The sequence below is a fragment of the Lithobates pipiens genome, unplaced genomic scaffold (genome assembly GCF_037356315.1).
Source record: "Lithobates pipiens isolate NorthernLeopardFrog02 unplaced genomic scaffold, aLitPip1_a1.2 Scaffold_18, whole genome shotgun sequence".
Classification (NCBI taxonomy): domain Eukaryota; kingdom Metazoa; phylum Chordata; class Amphibia; order Anura; family Ranidae; genus Lithobates; species Lithobates pipiens.
In genome coordinates, this window is record NW_027507758.1 from 430925147 (window position 1) to 430946907 (window position 21761).

Consider the following 21761-nt stretch of genomic DNA (forward strand, 5'->3'; position numbering starts at 1 on the left):
AATGTAAGTTTTTTTTTCCTTAAACTTCCCTCCTAAAACTTTTTTCCTTAAAATGCCCTCCTAAACTTGGGGTGCGTGTTACACGCCGGTGCGTGTTATACCCCGATAAATACGGTACTGAAATAACAGACATGAAGCAAAACGGTGACCAGCAAGCCTGCTGAATGTAACACATTTAAACAAATTGGAAAGTGTCACAAAATCCCTGCAACCAAGTGCAATGCACACGGTTGCAGCACATTTGTCCGCAAAAATAAGGCAATGACAACAGGCGGTGAGGAGGTGTCGCACTGTTTTCTCATCGCCTGTTAGTAGCCTTAGTGCAATCTGAATGCGGATCAGGCTTCAGGAGGCAAGGAGGATTTAGATGCATTTCTAAATCTACCACTTAAACTACCAGTTTGTAAATGTTGAGCACAGGTCCTAATGAGAGTGCTGGATTGCCACTTTGCTAGCAGATGCTTGTTGAAAGCATGATGAAGCCTGCTAGCAGCTTGTTTAACCACGTCAGCCCCGGAAGAATTTACCCCCTTAATGACCACAGCATTTTTTGCGATACGGCAATGTCGCTTTAACTGGCAATTGCGCGGTCATGCGACGTTCCACCCAAACAAAATTTACATTTTTTTTCCCCCACAAGTAGAGATTTCTTCCTCAGTTTAGGCCGATATGTATTCTTCTACTTTTACCAAAAATATCGCAATAAAATGTATATTGGATTGGTTTGTGTAAAAGTTGTACCATCTACAAAATAGGGCATAGATTTATGGCATTTTTATTTTTTATTTGCAACATTGATGCAGCCAGATAGGACACTTTTGACACCATTTTGGGACCACTGACATTTATACAGCGGTAGAGCTAAAAATAGCCACTGATTACTATATAAATGTCATTGGCACGGAATGGATTAAACACTAGGGGGCGATCAAGAGGTTAAGTGTGTTCCAACTGTAGGTCTCACTAGAACATGACAGATCACTGCTCCTGATTACTGGGAGCAGTAGATCCCTGTCATGTCACTAGGCAGAACAGGGAAATGCCTTGTTTACATAGGCATTCCTCCGTTCTACCTCTCAGTGTCATGATCGCTGGCCACCGGACGGCAGAGTCTGCGGGACACACTCCTGTGGCGTATGCACGAAGACGGAGGAACGTACGGGTATGCCCATTTGCGCAGCTGTGCCATTCTGACGTACATCGTTGTGCAGTAGTTGGCAAGTGGCTAAAGTGACAGTCAGGCTTTCCATAAGGAGCGGTGCTCAACATTTCAAAAATGGAGTCGAATGGTACTTTAAAAGCTTCAAAGCTCGCTGAAAGCTCTGCTATTGCTTTGTAAAAACTTGCTGCTCACACTACACTAATACAAGCTGAATATTGTGTGAAACAGGCCTATCAGAGACGTGAAAGTTGTGAATTTATCCAGTTTCAATTTCATAACCCCTTTCCTTGGGGGGTCTTGATGTCCTATGACTACTGGATTGAAGTTCTTGTGTTAGATGTGTGGACATTAATGTTGGGGTATGTTCCTGGCTCGTTAGAACTGAAGTAGCAGCATGGATGAGCTGTGCAAAGTCTTCAACATTATAAAACAAGTCCGGATGAATGCGACTACTAGATATACCATGAACTGGATAGATAAGAACCTTCACAAACACACTGACCTAGAACATGTTGTCAAAGATTGGGGTTCAGTAAACTTCTTGTGGTAATTCAGAAGAAAACACAATAGGGGAAAATGTACCAAAACTGGAGAAGACAGAATCTGAAGGAGCTGTGAATAGTAACCAATCAGCATTAAACTTCAGCTAGTTAAGCTTTAAAAATGAAAGCTAGTAGCCGATTGGTTGCCATGTACAACTGTTCCCGATTCCATCTACTGCTGTCTTTGTAAATTCCCCTCAATGTTGTTTGTAGAAGACGACTCCATCTTTTCTCTTAAATGTCTGGAACCATTGCTTGATGAACAAGGTTTATAGCCGTCTTGTTGATGGTAACATTGTAAAACAATTTAATCTATTACATCTTGCTTTCTGATCACAACTTACACTTACCAGATTTAAGTTTTACTGCATTACTTTTTCCAATTGCATATAAAATGAATTAGCATAAGATGCCACATTTTCAAAAAAGTCTCATCAAAAACTATCAGACTACTTGCTATCAAGATGTCAATACGACAGATGTAAGTTTGCTGGGCACAACCAAAGACTTACAGCAAATGCAAGCGCTGAAAAAGACTTCAAGGAATAGATAACCACGGGAATCCAGGATGACACCAGCAACAATGGCAATAATTGCCAGACCAAGGTTCTGGATGGATTGCATGCTGCATGAAATAAAGGGGGTCAGAGGTAATACAGGACAGACATTAAAGATTTGCATATCAAGACTATGTAGGCATTAGCATAAAAATTAACAGCTTCATATTACAGCAACTTAGACCATCAAAAGCCAATTTTTAGCTACTAGCACATGTAACCAATTTGGTATTTCCAAAAGGATCTTGTTTAATTCATAAAAACAGAGTTAAAATATTGGCAGTGACAGCAGTTATAAACCGGAAGATTTGTTTCACTGCCCCCGAACTAGCAACCCAAGAGAAGGAGAGGATGCTTCTAACTAGGGTTGCACCAATACCAATACTAAGCTTTTGCATGAGTATTGGTACTCGTACAAAATGCACCTATACTTAATAGATACCCAATTGCTCGGTTCTTTAAGCCGTCAGCAGGATTCTCCCACTGACAACTGAAATGTACACAAAAGAATGCAGCAATTACCGGTTGTTATTATACAGGTATGTAGGAGGTACAGTGGGGAAAATGTGTGCACGGTACAGTGGAGGAACAGGAGCATGGGAAGAGACAGGAATTCAGGGTGGTACAGCAGGGGAGGGGGAGAGGCAGTGGGGACCCGGGAAACAGGCATCGGTAATGGTGCCTGCAAGTACTAAATTTAAAAAAAATAAAGTAATTGGTGCATCGCTAATAGCTGAATTCTCAAATATCAATTAAGGGCTCTAAACAACTATGGCCACTACATGGACTGAGTAGACAAGCTATATGCACAAAATATAGAAGGAAAATTGTTTACTTACAATCCATAAGCAGTACCCAGCTGGTGTTCAGGAACCACAAATGCCACCATAGGCCACAAGGCACAGGCCAAAAGAGAATAGGAAACACCCAGTAAGCTCTGGAAAAACAAGCATATTTCAGAAAGGCAGTAGGCTCCCAAAGCAGATATTTCCTTGAATGAGCCCAGACATCAGATTTTACAATACTAGAAAGAACGAAAGTTTTTGCAATCTGTAAAAATTCTAGTTTTATTCAGTGTGCATTTTTGCAGTCTAGGGTATGCTTGACATAAACAAAAGCTACCAGCCAGCAGTGATTATCTAAGCAAACAAAAAAAAAAAAAAAAAATAGAAAAACCAAATAAAGGCTGTGTGATGCTATATATCTTTTGCAGCACTTGGTCGGTCTTCTAGATTTACAAAAATGATCCACACTGAACTTAAAGATCTTCAACTTGCAAGCACACTGGCTCTTTTCAGTATATTTGCAGATATGCAGCAACTTGAACAGAACACAATCTCATCCTTTTCCCACAAACAGAGCCTTCTTTTGGTGGCATTTGATCAACTCAGAGATAGAGATATATATATATATATATATATATATATATATATATATATATAAATAAAATTTCTCTCTTTCACCAGTTTAGGCTGATATATTCTGCCACATATTTCAAAGAAAAAAAACACTGCAATAGGCATACATTGATTGATTTGTGCAAGTGTCATTGAATCTACAAACTATAGGATAGATTTTGTGACTTCCTGCTAATAGCTGTGATCTTTTCCCCGGACTGCGGCAGACAAATCTGACCCCAAATGACACATTTTGGGGACAATGGACGTTATGATCAATTTAAAAAATGACACTGGCAGGAAAAGGTGTTAACACTATTGGGCGATCAAGGGGTTAAGTGTGTTCCCTGGGTGTGTTGTAACTGTAGAGGGGGATGGGCTACCAGAGACATGACAGGGATCGCTGCTCCTGATCAGTGTGAACAGAAAATCTGACATGTCATTAAGAACGGTGAATCACCTTGTCTACATAGGCAGTTCCCAGTTCTGCCTCTCCTCACCCACTATCTACTATTCACAAGCCGACGTACACCTACGGCGGTTTGCGCAGGAGACCGACCTGCTGCAGTATGACAGCAACTGGACAGCAAAAGGTTAAAGTGTTACACAAATTTTAAATAAATAGGAAGGATTACCGAGGGTTTTTTTTTTGTTTTTTTTTTAGCAGCTAGGTGTTCTAATCAAGAGTTTTTAATGTAAAATCTTTATTGGACAAAATTAGTACAAGGATGGGAATAGGATTTAAAAATATGAGTTCTGGCTACAGGTGTGTACAATCATGTTCCAATACAGCTGTCAATTATTACACAGTACATCAATTGACAGTACATTACAAGAATGATATCCACACGAACACCCCTGAAGTGTTACTAAAACCACAAAAGGTAAAAAATCAGTCTGTATATGCAGTAAAGCATGTTTGTTATACTTACTGTGGAACCTAAGAGGTTAATCCTATGCATTGTGTAAAAAGGCTGTTTGATCCTGCCTTATCTGATCCTCCCCATTTCCACTGTCCCCAATACCTCTCCTGATAAGACAGAGCATTTGGAGTCAATCTGCACATGCTCAGTTTGGTATGTATTGCTGGAGTTTTTTTTTTCCTTCTTGGGAGGGTGCATGTGATCAGCACAGAGCCAATCAGCACTGTCCAGACAGATGTCAGGGGTCCTGCATTCTAATAGGGCAGTCAGGAGAATGAAAACGCTGACAAGCTTTGACCAGATGCTGATAGTAAGTCACAAAACTGCTATATACTGCTGATGAGAAAAGGTATTTAACAGTTTATATTTACTAAAATAATTGCATTTCCATGTTCTTTGTATTGTTGGGAGACCAGATATAGTGAATGCAGAGTCCTTGGTTTAGTAACACTAATGATTCATTAGTCTACATAACAGATTTGTTAACAAGTTGAGAGTTCTTTCCAATAATGTGGCTAACTGCTTTGTGATGTAAGCCTTCCACTACTGCCAGCTGCAGCAGGATGGCACACAATAGGAAGTAAAACAAACCCCCCCCCCAAAAAAAAAACAAAAAAAAAAAAAAACACACACACACACACACCACAAACTCTTCTCTCACTTACCATAGCTATCCAGGGATTCCAGAAGGTAAAGGCCAACATAAGATGAGCAGCAAGTGTGGACATCACAGCACACATGACCCAAATGATGTTCTTCCCAATCCGGTCAACCATAAATCCAAACACAGGTGACAGTGGTGCAGAGATTATGTAGACCACACTGCAACAGTAGAGAAACATGAAAATGTATACGGCAATGCCCCAATACTAATATTTAATTTCAAACCATTAGCATACCTGTTTATTGCACCTGCTTGCAGGGGTGAGAACTCATATTTCTCAATGAAAAAAACCCTAGTTATAAATGAAAAAAAAAAAAAAAAGTTAGTTAAAAGTTTTAAAATACATTCTTAAAATATAACTTACACAGGCCAAAATCATTTGCTATAAAACAAATTTTTTTAATACAAGATAAAAAAATAAATAAATAATAAAAAAAAAAAAAATCTATTTCCAGAAAGATTTATAAAATTGTGTGAAATATTGACATATGTATCCAGACTGAACTGTGATGTGTAACTGGCGAGAGTTCCCGACAGTAGTGTATAGCAGTGAAGTATAACATTAGCAAAATTTCAGCCTTCTACAATTTAAATAAATAAAATAATTCCATCTAAGACAGAGGCCAAACATGACCAAGAGCTCAGGGCAACCTTTTCCTCGAACACATAAAACTTGCTACTCTAAAATGTACACAAAGGGCTTGATTTACTAAAACTGGAGAGCGCAAAATCTGGTGAAGCTCTGCATAGAAACCAGTTTTCAGATTTGTCAAAGCTTTATTGAACAAGCTCAAGTTAGAAGCCGATTGACTACCCTACACGGCTGCACCAGATTTTGCACACTCCAGTTTCGGAAAAATCAACCACATAGTTTCGCTAATTTTTACTCAGAACTTTTTGAATGGGAAAATGCTATAACCGTAAATAACCTGAATTTAGGATGTGTGATTTTTCATGAGGTCTTAAACTTATTTATGCCACAAAGCATATAACCTACCGTTAATGGTACACTTAAAGAGGAAGTAAACCCTGATGGGTTTACTTCCTCTTTTTTTCCCTGCAAAGGTAAAGCATAATGGACTACTATGCATCGCATAGTAGCTCATTATGTGTCACTTACCTGACACAGGAGCCAGCGAATTTGCCGCTGATCCCTGTAGTCCGCCGCATCCATGTTGCTGGTGGCGTCTCGCAGCTCCGACGAATCACAGCGGCAAAGCCGCGATGACGTCACTCCCACGCATGCGCACGGGAGTCGCGTCTCGCAGCTCCGCCGCTGCCACTCGGCGAAGCCGCGATGACGTCACTCCCGCGCGTGCGCACGGGAGTCGCGTCTCGCAGCTCCGCCGCTGCCACTCGGCGAAGCCGCGATGACGTCACTCCCGCGCATGCGCACGGGAGTCGACAAATTAGGCAAATCCATTCATGGATTTGCCGCATTTAGTGCGCCTGCGCGCCGCTGTCTACGGCGCATGCGCCATAGACAGCGGTGCCCATTTTCGGGCAAATATCTCCTAAACCATATAGGTTTAGGAGATATTGCTTGGACCTACAGGTAAGCCTTAATCTAGGCTTACCTGTAGGTCCAAGTTGTTTGGAAGGGTTTACTTCCTCTTTAAGCCTAGTTCCTTGTTGTCTGACCCAGTTAACAGGCATGTTAAAAACATACAGGACTTCTACTTTAGGAGCAGGCACTATCCCTAAAAGCCCTTACAATGGCCACACATAGCTTTTTTTATGCTTGAAGAATTTTATTGCAATTATGTAAAAAACACCTAATCCACCCACACAGGGGCTACAACTGGCGACATAGGAAATAAAATGCGTACACATAGCATAGATGAATGAAGGAGGGCCTCTTTCTCAAAGAATCACATTAAACTTAAAAAGGTAACATATGTATGTCAGGGGAAAACTCATAATTCAAATGGGCAATATGGGCTGCAACCCAATACCATCACAACAATATTTGCTATGCCGCCTCTAAGGTGGCAGTAATAAAAAGTAACATTTAGCAACAGAAGACCAAGCGTTGCTCCAATCTGCTGGGTCGACCTCAATACCCAAATCTCATTCTTACTAAATCACATAAGAATGAGATGATTGGCCATTTAACGGTTAAGATTGGAGATAAGTTCTGGGAGCGATGACAGATGTGCTCAGAAATACCTCCTTCTTATGCATTCCAGAAAGCTATGCTGGAGAGATGCTAACCAGCTGTCTGAGCAGCATGGGACTCACAAAAGGCAGTCCATGTCAGTGGGGATAAGGTAGTCAGAAAATTTTACACACGAGTAAGGCCATGAGGAGACCATCAAGCAAACGCTTGAGGCTAGTCAAGGGCAAACAGGAAACAAGGGGTTGTTGGTAATAGGCAGCAAGGGTAGGAAGAGAGATATGAGGGAGCTTTAGTACTTTACTGAGTCCCATAGCTTCAAGCTAAGCTGCACTAATGGGCTTAAGGCTGCAGGATCCAGCTTCTGTGTAGCCTGTACAGAAAGAGGGGTGAAATCGGGGAGCTCCAAAAAAACCCATAAGGAAACATTGGATGAGGCATGAAACGGGTTTAATTGAGAGATCTGGGTGGCCAGACAGTATTTGGAGACATGGGGAAACCCCAGGCCCCTTGTAATCTTTGGCTTTTTTCAAACGATAAACGCAACATGGAAATTATCCAAATGGTTAGTGGCAAGTTACTTTGATCCATTCAGTTGTTTGAGGTTGGATAAGGCTAAAAATTTCTGCTATGCAACTGTCAAATGGCAGAGTATTTATGGCCATCATAGCCTCTGGCGATCAACGAATGACAGGGGCTCGGTTTTTTTTCCCCACCAAGTACCGTATATACTCGAGTATAGGCCGACCCGAATATAAGCCGAGGCCCCCAATTTACCCCCAAAAAAACTGGCAAACTTATTGACTCGTGTATAAGCCGAGGGTGAGACATGCCTGTCCATCCCTGTGTGTGTGTCCGTCCGTCCCTGTGTGTCCGTCCGTCCCTGTGTGTCCGTCCGTCCCTGTGTGTCCGTCCGTCCCTGTGTGTCCGTCCATCCCTGTGTGTCCGTCCATCCCTGTGTGTCCGTCCATCCCTGTGTGTCCGTCCATCCATCCCTGTGTGTCTCCATCCATCCATCCATCCATCCCTGTGTGTGTGTGTGTCTCCATCCATCCATCCATCCATCCCTGTGTGTGTGTGTGTCTCCATCCATCCATCCATCCATCCCTGTGTGTGTGTGTGTCTCCATCCATCCATCCATCCATCCCTGTGTGTGTGTGTGTCTCCATCCATCCATCCATCCCTGTGTGTGTGTGTGTCTCCATCCATCCATCCATCCCTGTGTGTGTGTGTGTCTCCATCCATCCATCCATCCCTGTGTGTGTGTGTATCCATCCGTGTGTGTGTGTGTGTGTGTATCCGTGTGTGTGTGTGTGTGTGTGTGTGTGTGTGTGTGTGTGTGTGTGTGTGTGTGTGTGTGTGTGTGTGTGTGTGTGTGTGTGTGTGTGTGTGTGTGTGTGTGTGTGTGTGTGTGTGTGTGTGTGTGTGTGTGTGTGTCCAGCCTACCTGTGTCCCGAGCCTTTGTCCCGAGCCTCCGTCCCGTGTCGTGCCTTGCCTTCGTCCCGTCCCGTGCCTTGCCTTGCCTTCGTCCCGTCCCGTGCCTTGCCTTGCCTCCGTCCCGTGCCCTCTTCGTCGGCGGCCATTGTAAAATTCAAAAGCCGCGCCTCCTCCTTCGCCTGTGATAGGCGGAACACTGAATTTCCCAGCAGCCTGTGTTCCGCCTATCACAGACGTCGTATCATCCTCGTCCGTAGTACGAGGATGATACGACGTCCGTGATAGGCGGAACACAGGCTGCTGGGAAATTCAGTGTTCCGCCTATCACAGGCGAAGGCGGAGCCGGAGGCGCGGCTTTTGAATCAGAATGGCCGCTGTCTGTCTGCTCGACACGCTGATCGAGCGGGCAGACAGCGATGACTCGAGTATAAGCCGAGGGGGGCACTTTCAGCCTCAAAAAAGAGGCTGAAAATCTCGGCTTATACTCGAGTATATACGGTAATACATTCTCAGGAGCTCAGAGACAGTGGCAGGTCAGAGGTCACTGAACAGAGCAAATAGTAATCTTTAACTGGCCCGTGACCCACCAATGCCCACCTAAAGTGTTTGGTTCAGTCAGAGCAAACCTAAATACACATTAGTAAACTTTAATAATGAAGGCAGCCGTTCTACACGATGACCGATTTTCCTAAAAAGTGATCTTGCTTTTAAAAACAGTTATTTTTGTAAAGATGCAAGCTGCAGGGCTGTTTTCCAAGAGCTTTTAGTCATAATGTGCAGGTAAACATTATGGTAGGCTTGTCTGGTAAGAGATCCTCTTCAGTGCTGCAACAGCCAAATTCACACAGGAGTCAAATTGCCATAGCACTGAGCAGTACTATAAACATGCACGTTGCTGAGCACATGTGGCTCAGTGTACACAAATACTGAAAGGCAGGGAGAAGGGCTTAATTACAGAATAGAAGAGACCCAAAGTTGATTATAAAAAAAATAAAAAATAAAAAAATAAAATAAAATATAAAAGAGAAGAAGAGGGGAAGAAGGAAGAAGAATTTTATGCACATGATCCTAAAACTACTGTTGGGATCATATGCCCTTATAATTTATAGTGTTGCCATTTTTGTTTATTTCTATTATGAACTGGTATCAGGTTTTATAGCAAGCTGCTTATTTTTTTGTGACCTAGCACGGATTTTCACATAGATATTGTAGTTATGCTTTAACTTTAAAAACCAAAGGCAGCAAATCGCAGCTATCCCTAAAGAAAGATAAATCAATGTTTAATATTTGGCATGTCAACAAGGAATTTATAGAATACGACTACTTGTGCACTTACTTGCCAAGACCAATAAAAGGAAACACAGCAACATAGTAACAAACACATATCAAAAATATTAGCCAGAGACTGAGGGAAAAGTCCTTGACGTCAGTCAGTTTGATGACTTCACCTAGAATAAAAAGAAAGCAGGGGCAATCATGCGAGAACTACAGAGGCTCCTCCTCGTTTAACGACTACTTGGACTTAGGACCAGCTCTCCCCACTCAAGCATCACATATATACAGTGTAATGTACAAAGCCCAATTTTTTTTTATATTGTGAAAGACAACGTTACGCCGAGTAAATTGATACCCAACATGTAAGGCTTCATATTGCACCCGCTCGTGGAATGGTGACAAACTTTTACCCATAAAAATCTGCATAGACAACGTTCAAAAAAAAAAAAAATTCTACAGGTTGCATGTTTTGAGTTACAGAGGAGATCTGGGCTAAAATTATTGCTCTCGCTCTACTGATCGAGGGAATACCTAGTGTGTGGTTTGAACACTGTGCGGGCGCTACACTCATGTGTTTAATTCTGCGGGCAAGCTCAGGGGATGAGGTGTGTCAAAAAAAAAAAAAAAAAAATGTTTTTTTTTTTACCTTTTATTTTTACACTGTTCTTTTAAAACGTCCTTTAATAGAAAAATAAATAAATAATGTAAATATGAAATCCAGGGTCAAAAAGACCTTAGATCTCATATTTACACTAAAATAAAAAAAATATATAATAAAGGGCCCTTTAAAAACTATGGGCGGGAAGTGGGGTTTTGATGTTGCTTCCGCCCTGCAATGATATGTAGACAGGTGGGGGCCATCTTCCCCTCACTCGTCTCTATACCCAGGAAGGAGAAGGATACAATCACCTCCGTCGCTACCGACCGCTCCGGTAAGCGGCGGAGGGCACCAGAGAGCCCCTCTACCGCCACCGATAAAGGTGATCTTGCGGCAAATCTGCGGTAGAGACCACTATTATCAGAAACCGGACTGCCCACTGAAGGAGGATACCAGGGTTATGGCAGTTAGCTGCTGCCATAACAAAGATATCCCTCTTCAAAGTTAGGGCATATATCGGAGTGCAGAGGTCCAGAAGTGGTCATCAACCAATTTCGTTTAATGACCTGGTCGGTTGGAACAGAACCTGGTTAAGTGAGGAGTACCTGTGCTGAACATAGAGCAGAGTTTCTATAATAGCAGTGGCCAGTTTAACTTAAACGTAATATTCAACTATATCAGGGCTCGACAAATTTGCTTGGAATCTAGGAGCCGGCTAAAAAAGTTAGGAGCCAGGACGGCAATGGCAATCCGGACCTGTCCCTGGCCTGACATGGAGACGAGTGAGGGAAAGATGGCGCCCCCACCAGTCTCCAAGTCATTGCCCATAGCTCTTAGAGGGACATTTTATTTATTTATTTTTTTCAAATGACAACATTTTATTTATTTTTTTAAACCAAACGAGTTTATTGGTAAATGGCACAGTATACAAAAAAAAAAAAAAAAAAAAAAAAAGAGTTACAGGTGTTGGTACATTTTACAGCCAATGGTAATAACATTTAAAAGTAGCTCCATCACATCGAGAAACCCAGAGCAGATCTATAAAAACAGCATCAAATATGTATGTGTAAGCACCGTAGCAGTGTTGCAAAGTAAATAGAGTAACAGGACGGGGAACCCAGTGGCGCCTGAAAACAGATCCCTCACAGGGCACACCCATAGAAGTCTCGACTCACCAGCTAGTTCCCACAAGTATCGGGGTCATTAAGCCAAGGATCCCAAACCTTATTAAACTTGCCAGGGCACCCCCTGTGTGCATATATGACTTTCTTTATTGGCAAGGTAGAATTGACCTCAGTCATCCAAGCCCTGAGTGTCGGGGTTTCGGGCCGCATCCACAACCGAGCAATTAATTTCCTAACACTGAACAATGTTTCCTGGATGAAAATAGCATTCGAGGGTTCCATCGGGGCTCCTAGCTCGAGGCCCAATAAACAAGTTTTAGGGTCCACCTGGAGGGGGGGACAACATTTTTTTAAATTGCATTTTAGTGCAAATATGAGATCTGATGTCTGACCCCAGACCCCAGGAATAAAAAAGGTGACAGTTTTTTTTTTAAAAGAAGGACAGAGAAAAAATTAAAAATAAAAGTTAAAATGAAAAAAAATTATAATTTTAAACACGCCCTGTCCCGTCAAGCTCGCGTGCAGAAGCGAACGCATACGTGAGTAGCACCCGCATATGAAAGCGGTGTTCAAACCACACATGTGAGGGATCACCGTGATCGGTAGAGCGAGAGCAACAATTAGCCCTAGCCCTCCTCTAACTCAAAACATGCAACCTGTAGAATTTTTTAAACATCGCCTATGGAGATTTTAAAGGGTAAATGTTTTTCGCAGACGCAATTTTTAAGTGTGACCTGTTGGGTATCAATTTACCCGGGTATCATCTTTGACAAAACAAAAAAAAAAAAAAAAAAAAAAAAAAAAAAAAACACACCTCACACACGCCAACTTTACTGTTGTCTTATTATTTAATTAAATTATTTTTCCCCAAAAAGCGCGCTTGTAAGACCGCTGCGCAAATACGGTGTGGCAGACAGTATTGCAACAACCGACATTTTATTCTCTAGGGCAGGGATATGCAATTAGCGGACCTCCAGCTGTTGCAGAACTACAAGTCCCATGAGGCATAGCAAGACTGACAGCCACAAGCTTAAACACCCAGAGGCAGAGGCATGATGGGACTTGTAGTTTTGCAACAGCTGGGAGGTCCGCTAATTGCATATCCCTGCTCTAGGGTGTTAGAATAAAAATATATAGAATGTTTAGGGGTTCTAAGTAAAGGGAAGGAGATAGGTGGGCAGTGAAAACAGGCAGGGGAAGCTCCATTAGCATTGCTGGTTGTCATACCAACGGCCACCACAAGGGGGCGCCAGATTCCAGAAGGAAGCATAGGACCGCAGAAAGCCTCAAAGCTGCGGCCTCAACGCAATAACGCTGGGGGGGGGGGGGAGGGTGTGTGTGCACGGAGACAGGATACCCCCCCAGCTGTGTTGCCCCAGGCACCAGGTCGCCATTTCTAGTCGCAAATGCGACCTGGCGCCCAGGGTTTGTTGAGTCCTGATCTATATCATTAAAAGTGTTTCTCAACTCCAGTCCTCAAGGTGCCCCAACAAGTCATGTTTTTAGGCTTCCCATTATTTTGCACAGGCCATTTAATCAGTTTCACACTTTTCCAAACAAACCATTACATTCACTAACAGATGTGAAAACTGAGCACTAAACCATGTAGCGCTAGTTGTATACAGAGTTGTGTCCCCGCTCCCAGAACAATGCTGTGTACTGTATGTAACTGATGCCGCATACAGTTTCTACAGCTTTCACAGAGCGCACATCTGTTAGTGAAGGTAATAGTTTATTATTGACAGAAAGCTGGAGTTAGATTTTACACACAAGAGAAACTTCTGCTTAGACTGAACTTCACATACCAGTTTTTCCTTGTTCTTTATTCAGTATTTTTTCTGCTCGCTTATCCAGATATCCAAGTACAAGAGCACAGACCAATGAGAACAAACATGTTATTCCACCTGGAAAAGAGGGGGGCAGGAGTAAAAACAGCAATAAATCACTGGAGGCAACAAGTTTCTATAGTTGCAGATAAATCGTGCAGTGCGCTTTAATTGCATAACAGTCAATTTATTAAGTTGCCTGCATTATGCTACTCACCTGCAGACCTTCTGTTCTATTCTGTGAAATATCTAGGACCGTGGTCTCCAAACTGTAGCCCTTTGCTTGGATTAGAATCCCGGTCAGTTTTTATTGCCGTCTGTGCAGGAGATTCACCCTCTATTTGTCCTGTTTACCATTATCGTTGAAAGTGAAAGTAAAATCCCAAATTTTGGGTTGTCCCCAGAAAAGTAAGGAGGGAAAATCTTCCATTAGGGACACTAGTTCTGGTGATCTGGGGGTCCCCAAGAGATTCCTTTAATTTGCAAGGATTTCCTCTCACTTCCTGTTTGGCTATAGCACAGGAAATGAAGGCAAATCTATGCAATGGGACACAGATGGCAAAGCATAATCTGACAGGGGTTGTAACCCTCCCTTACACTATCCAAAAATGTGAAAAAGAAATTGCTTATAGTTCTACTTTAAAAGCAGGTATTTCCCCCCCATTTCACTAAAAATCAGGCCGTCACGTAATCTTACATTCATAAAAAAAAAAAATTATTTTAATTCGAATTATTGCGTTTCCACTTAAGTGAGGCATAGGTGATGCAACCCTGGTCTCATAGGTGCATCCTGGGAAGTTCCTGTCACATGTTCCAGGTGGCAAAACCAGAGTTCTGGGCAGAGTTCCAGGAAAGACTCACTTACCCTTAGTAAAAATTGGGGAGCATAAAAAATAAAAATAAAAAAAGGGTATTTAAACCTTCCTACACCTTGTTTCTAGTTTTTTTTCTACCTGCATAAGATATCCACTGATCATATTCGTTCTGTCATTTGTTGCCTACAGTATAGTAAATCTTCGCATTCCAGTTCAAACATGAGGCAGGGCACTGCACAGGTCTGTTTAAAAACTGAAACTTCTAGTGAAGGAAAAAAAAAAATATATATATATATATATATATATATATATATATATATATATATATATATATATATATATATATATATATATATATATATATATATATATATATATATATATATATATATATATATATTCCTGGTTCTCTTGGTCCAATACTGGTGCAGCTGTAGTAATTAGATCTGACAAAGCCACAAAAAGGCAGAACATTCAGAGAGCCCCATGCTGGAAGAAATGTGCCCATCACATTAGCACTCCCATATTTGTGATACAACACAGACCAAATGGCCAAGCATGAATTGGATGCTGCATGACCTGAAACAAGAAGTTGCCTGTCCCCTTCAGCAAATGGAGACAAGCTGGGTGAATGAATACATGGACATAACGGAACTGATCAGTAGTGACAATACAAACTGCAGCAACATGTGGGCCCATCACTACACAGTAAGGCAAACAAATGACACAGGGTACATAGCTACACCAATACCTGGTTAAAACAAAACATTTAAAATTGTACACTGTCTTTAACCACTTTCATACAGGGCCTATTCTGGCACTTCTCTCCTACATAGAAATTTACTCAGAACCCCCAAACACTATATATGTTTTTTATTTTTAGCAGACACCCTAGGGAATAAAATGGTGGTCATTTCAACTTATCTTGCACGGTATTAGCGCAATCATTTTTCAAACGCCTTTTTTTGGGGAAGAAAACAAAAACAAAAACAGTAAAGTTAGCCCAATTTTTTTGTATAATGTGAAAGATGTTACGCCAAGTAAATAGATACCCAACGTCACGCTTCAAAATTGCACACGCTCATGGAATGGTGGCAAACTTCTGTAATTTCCATAGGCGATGCTTTGAAATTTTTTACAGGTTACCAGTTTAGAGTTAGAGGAGGTCTAGTGCTAGAATTATTGCACACGTGGCGATACCTCATGTGTGGTTTGAATGGCGTTTACATATGTGGGCGGGACTTGCACGTGCGTTCGCTTCCAAGCGCAATCTACCGGGGGCAGGGGGTGTTTTTATAAAGAAGTTTTTTATTTTACTTAATTTGTTTTTTTTTTAGATTTTTACATTTTTTTGATCACTTTTATTCCCATTACAAGGAATGTAAACATCCCTTGTAATGGGAATCTAGTGCGGTCCTCTTTATGGAGAGATGTGGGGTCAATAAGACTATAGATATAGTAGTTACTAGGTGGGGTGTCCTGTAGCAATGTCAACTAAAAGTAGGGCACCAAGAGAGACTAGAGGATTTCTACTGCAGCAAGCTGCACCCAAAGGCGATATCCTCATGACCTTATACATCTACTTGATAGAATCTGATAAATGTATGGATTGAAGACCAAGTTGCGGCCTTGCAGATTTCAGCCATGGAGGTTCAGTGATGCACTGCCCAGGAGGTACTAAACAGCCCTGGTGGAGTGCGCTTTAATATGAAAAAGGTGGAACTTTCCTTTTTAAGCCATAAGCTTGAACAATCACTTGACAAATCAATTTAGAAATAGTAGATTTTGATGCTGCCTGTCCTTAGGACCTTCAAGCAACACAAACAAAACATCAGTCACCTTCAAGTAGACCTTGACTGCTCACCACATCGAGAATGACTTCTTCCGAAAGAACAGGGTTCTGGGAAAAATTAAGGTAGAATAATATCCTGGTTCAAATGAAAACCTGACACTACCTTCAGTAGAAATTTAGGATGAGGATGTAATACAACCTTATCCTTGTGAATAATCAAATATGGCTCTGTACAAGAAAGAGCAGCCAACTCTGATACCATTCTTGCGGAAGATATGTCTACCAGAAAAAAAAATTGCCTCGTTAAAAAGGACCAAGGGAATATGTTGTGCCAGCTCAAAGGCTGTTTCTGTAATGCTGACAGGACTAAATTCAAGTCCCAAGGGCTCAGGGGTGACCTAACCGGAGGATTAAGCTGCGTGAAAACCGATTCCACAGGAAAACCAAGGCATCTGTTCCACATGCCAGCGGATCTTTTGTCCTCAACACAAAGTTGTCGATCTTTTTGTTGAACCTGTACGCAAACAGATCCATGTCCGGAATTCCCCATCTTTGACATATTGACAGAAAGATGTTTGGGTGAAGAGAACATTCTCCCGGGAGCAACTGCTGGAGACAAGCAGTCCGCCTGCCAATTCTCTATTCCTGGAATGAAGACTGCCGATGGCCAGAAAACAACATACTAGGGCTGCAACTAACGATTATTTTCATAATCGATTAGTTGGCCGATTGTTGTTTCGATTAATGAACTAAAAAAATAAAAAAAAAAAAAAAAAAGAAGTGGTGTATAATTGAGTTAATATGCAACGTTAAAAAAAAAAAAAAAAAAAATGCGATTTATTCTTAAATATCTCTGTGCAGTGGTAAATATAAATAAATAACCAACTATATGGTTAGAGAGCAAAATCTCTAATCCACTCAGAACAGACAGAAGAGAGATACTGTATATACTATTAGAGGAGATCTTCCCTCAAAATAAAAAGTAAATAAAAATTTTTTAAGAACATTTGTTTGATTTTCTAATTGTTAGTGGGTCAAATTGATGTTAATTTTCAAACCAGTGATGGGAAAATTTGGAAATAGAAAACTGCTTGGTGAAAGGAATTGTATGTGGTTTTCATTCAGAAATTACATTCATTTTTAAAACCGAATGTTAAAAACAAGTGAAAATTTCAAAACATTCTTTCATTCAGTGAATGTACAAAGATTTTACGTCTGAAAATTGATCAGTGTGGCCAGCATAAGGCTCGGTATGCAGTTTGCTTTTTTTGTTTGTTGAATCTGTTTCTGCAGTGCTTTTTGCTGTGGGTTTTGATTTTTGCGCACATGATTTTGCTGTGATTTGAGTTTTTGCATTTTTTTGGCCAATTAGTTGTTGGGCAAAAAAATAAAAAACACACAATTTGCTGCAAAACCCATTACATGCTTTTCTGAAACCTGTCCATTGAAGTACATTGAACCAAAAAAGCATTGTTTGGCTTTAAAAAATAAATAAATAAAAAGTCCCTGACCGTTTCCAAATACACAGCGGCTGAAAAGAAGCATAGATGTGAGCGTGTCCCATAGGAAACCATGTAAATGAACCATAGTGTGTTTCTGCAAAAAGAACCAAAAAACACATAGATGTGAACCAGGTCTAAGACGTTTAGTAACATAATGGGGTTAATAAAAAAATATAAATAAAAAGTAGCCCTTTATGCTACAACAAAAAGCAGATAATCAATACTGTAAGGGGTTCATTTTTTTAAACTGTAGAACTGTGAAAATGGTATTTACAGTAGCGATTTGCTATTTTTGGACTATAAAGGGCTAATTTTAGTTTTTTTTTAACCCCATTATGTTACTGGCCGATTAATCGATTATGAAAATAGTAAATCGATTAGTTGTCGATTAATCGATTAGTTGTTTCAGCCCTACAACAGGGATCCGGCTGCAAAGCTAGCCCCAGCAAGGATTGCTCCAGTGGCACATATTTACTCGTGACCAACACCTTAAACACTGACGACAAAAATTGAGGTACTCCCAGTAGTGGGAGGGGTTATATAGGGAGTGCACTTCCTGTGTTAGGGTGTGTCCGTGTCCATCACCGGAAGGTGACCTATAACCCACATAGTAACTACTATGATTAAAAAAACAATTAGGTTTTCAGAAAATAAGAACCTTTCCCTTTCTTAACTTTGTGCAGATCAGCCAGTAATATTCACAGCACATCATATTTAGCAATAGTTTAGTGTAATATGGACACACAAATGCTTATAATTAGGAATTACCTATCATGAGAGTTACACCGAGTGTTGTGTAACCTGCAGAGCCCATCGCGTCCTTTATCCGAGCATACACCAGCCCCATAACATTCATATTTACTGTGCTACCCTGAAACAGAACAACTATTGAAGTCACAGGGCATATGCGTATGCTCATAATGCATTATATATAGATGCTAAACAATCCATTTTGTATAGTAATGCTATTGAAAATCACTTACATTTTCATCTGCACATAAGAGGTATCACAGTTAAAAGTGCACATTTTTCAATAACACCACAAGGTCCAAAAGGTGATAAAGGCAGAGCCCCTTGCTTCCCCAGTCTTCATACAAAACAAATTAAAAAATGTAAACAGAAATAGCCACCCCTTGTGCAGATGATGTTTTACAGAAAAATAGGCATGAGGGGCTGTCTATTTAGGCCTAACACAGATAAACCCCTTCAAGCCCAATTCCCAGGGGAGCGCCATATAAACTGTATGAAGGATCATAAGCTACATACAGTATACAGAGCTGTATATAGGCAGTGGTATGGAGACTTCCTATCCTGTGCACAAACAAGGTCGAGCTGGGCATCATCCTTTTATGAAGGAATACAAGGCTTCCTCCGATTGCCTACGGTCGAGACAGAGCATTGCACACAAACTGAATGGGATAAGCACATATTTGCTTTATTAATGGTGTGCTATATGAAAACGCATGTTTGGACTAAGGCCTAGCGGGACAGAAAGTCAATGGGCTACAAAGCACACCAAGGTTTGCCAAACACATACATGTTTCTAGACAAAGGCAAACACTCATAACATTACTGATTCAAAGTCACACTGCTACCCACCACTCTAGCCATACTGAGCTGCAGTCCAAAAACCAAGTTCAGCTCCTTCCCTTTGAACCAGCTGACAGCATATGTATTTTGAGCAACTGCAAGCGATTCCCCACCAATCCTGAAAAACAGCAAAACAAAATAACTGTTCAGTTTTGCAAAAAAATAGAAAGCAGTATCAAAATGCACACAATATTTCATGAATGTAAAAATGCTATGGTTCCCTTTAAAATCTTTTGGCAACTGTGGATAAAATGGTGGTATAACCCGTCAAGATTTTTTTTTTCTTCCGTCTGTGTCTCATTGGGGAGATTTCCCTTCACCTCCTGTCCCAGTGTCACAACAGTAATCAAGAGGAAATCCCTTCAAAAGTTAGAGAATCCCTGGTTGTCACCAGAATTAGTGTTCCCATTGGAATATTTCCCCTCTAATATTGTTCTGGTGACAACCTAAAATTTGTGATATTCTCACTTTAAATTGGAGTTACGTCGGTGGGGAGAAAAAAAAAAAAAAAAAAACAGCAGCTACAAATACTGCAGCTGCTGACTTAATATATGGACACTTACCTGCCCAGGGAGCCTGCAATGTCCTCACCAGAAGCCATTCTGTCTCTCAGCTCCCAGGTGGCCTTGCGGCTTCACAGCCTGGTTCCCCTGCTGCTCATGCACAAGTCACGCTGCACGATCGCACTGGTCGCTGCTGTCTTCTGGGACCTGTGTGTCTCCCATAAGACAGCGGGGGGAGGAGGAGACGGACACCAGAGGGGGGAATCCAAAAAGCAAAAGTTCAATTTTTGGGTGGAACTCTGCTTTAGTGCTGTTCATGTTATGAAAACATGAAGCGTTAACATCGTGTTGCTTCAAAGTTGAAGCCTCATGTCGAATCAGGAGGCATTTGAAGCCTTTCAATGCCTCCCATTCAAGTCTATAACACTTGGAAAACGCTCTGGCAGGCAGTTGCGGGCAGTTTATTTCCTGTAATGGAACAGGCATTTGTGGAGCGGTTAAACACATGCCTTAATACAGAAACGCTTCAAAATTGCCAATTGGGCACTTAGGAAGCATTTTTACTCTTGTCAACGACCATAATAAAGCTCATTAATGCGAGTCTAGCGCCCATACTAACGCTATAGGAACATTCATTAAGTGTTAGAAATGTAGTCAAGTGTGAACAAGCCCTTAGCGCCCTTTTCGCAATAATGCATGTTTGCAGTGCTTTTACCTTGCAAAAAGCACAACAAAAATACAATTAAAATATTTCCCTTTAAATCCCATGGAACTATGCACCACCATGCGCTGCAGGTGTGGGTCGTTTTGAAAAAGTTCTGCATGCTGCATCTTTTTTGTGCTTTTCAAAAGCCAACCAAAACGCATCCCCAACTGAAATTAATAGAAAAAAACAAAAAAACCCACATTTAAAAAAAATAAAATAAATAAAAGCACCACAGTTGCATTTTTGATCCATGTTTCACATCTGCATGCTGGGAGTCAAGCAACAAGAAATCAACCATGGTTTCTGGTACTTTTATCCCTTACAGAATGGTGGTAGGAGCTTGGGGAAAAGCAATTTCTTATTCTGCTCTGACTTTTTAGCCCAGACACAACAAGCATTGCAGTATTTCCAGGATCCATTTATACACACTGCTTTCATGATTTTTTATTTTTTTTAAAGCATCATACTCAACTAGGTGGATGAAGCATCGGTTGCCTGACCCCTCTAACACTGTTCTCATTGGAGCGCTGGGCTGTGGAGGGGGGGATGGCAGCGGCTCACTGAAAGGCTGAGCCAGATGCCAGTCCAGGCATGTGGGCGAATCCCAACTTCATTGTCACGATCTTGCCCAAGCATGGGCAGGCTCTGCGACGTCAGCGGGCTTCAGCCCCGTCTGCTCAAAATGGGTTACAGGAGTGCAGAATAAACTGCACTCCTGTGATCCACAGGAGAAGCCCAGCCAAACAAGCTTTGGCTGTACTTTAAGCAGTTATTAGATTAGAACGTGTGAAAAATTGCCCCATACAAAATAGGTAAAGTGCAGTACATTTAAAAAAAAAAAAAAATGTTATGGTTTACACAGTACACGTTTGAGATTTCTTGCCTTCTGCTTTTTCTACCAACTCACCCAAATACCAGCCGACCAGCTTCCATTAACCAAAAAGCATTAAATAAGGCTCCTGCTGCAAATATAACCTAAAAAATAAAAAACGACAAATGGATAATGAAGCAAATTAGTGTTTGTCTTTTTCTTAAGTTTTTTAGTTTAGGGTATACATGTAAAAAAATATATATATAATTTTACTTGTTGATACAAACAGTTTCCTCTAGCTCTGGGACTTTAAGGGTGTCAAAAAACTGTGCCAAAATATGCTCTACTGTTAATACCAGAGCATATTTTGGCACCTTTAAAGTCCCAGGTTCCAGAACTAGATGAAATGGTTATATCTAAA

At 41.2% G+C, this 21761-nt stretch overlaps 1 protein-coding gene across 3 annotated transcripts in view; it reads right to left on the reverse strand.

Moving 5' to 3' along the window:
* MFSD1 (major facilitator superfamily domain containing 1) overlaps window positions 1-21761 on the reverse strand; it is a 71663-nt gene that overhangs the window by 36361 nt on the left and 13541 nt on the right. For all 3 annotated transcript variants that reach the window (XM_077488076.1, XM_077488075.1, XM_077488077.1), the window contains exons 5-13: window positions 21437-21504; window positions 19330-19438; window positions 18499-18601; window positions 13601-13699; window positions 10135-10246; window positions 5481-5537; window positions 5247-5403; window positions 3101-3198; window positions 2217-2329 (exon numbers count right to left, since the gene is read on the reverse strand). In XM_077488076.1, the coding sequence (XP_077344202.1) occupies window positions 2217-2329; window positions 3101-3198; window positions 5247-5403; window positions 5481-5537; window positions 10135-10246; window positions 13601-13699; window positions 18499-18601; window positions 19330-19438; window positions 21437-21504 (916 nt within the window). The remainder of the gene's footprint in view (window positions 1-2216; window positions 2330-3100; window positions 3199-5246; window positions 5404-5480; window positions 5538-10134; window positions 10247-13600; window positions 13700-18498; window positions 18602-19329; window positions 19439-21436; window positions 21505-21761) is intronic.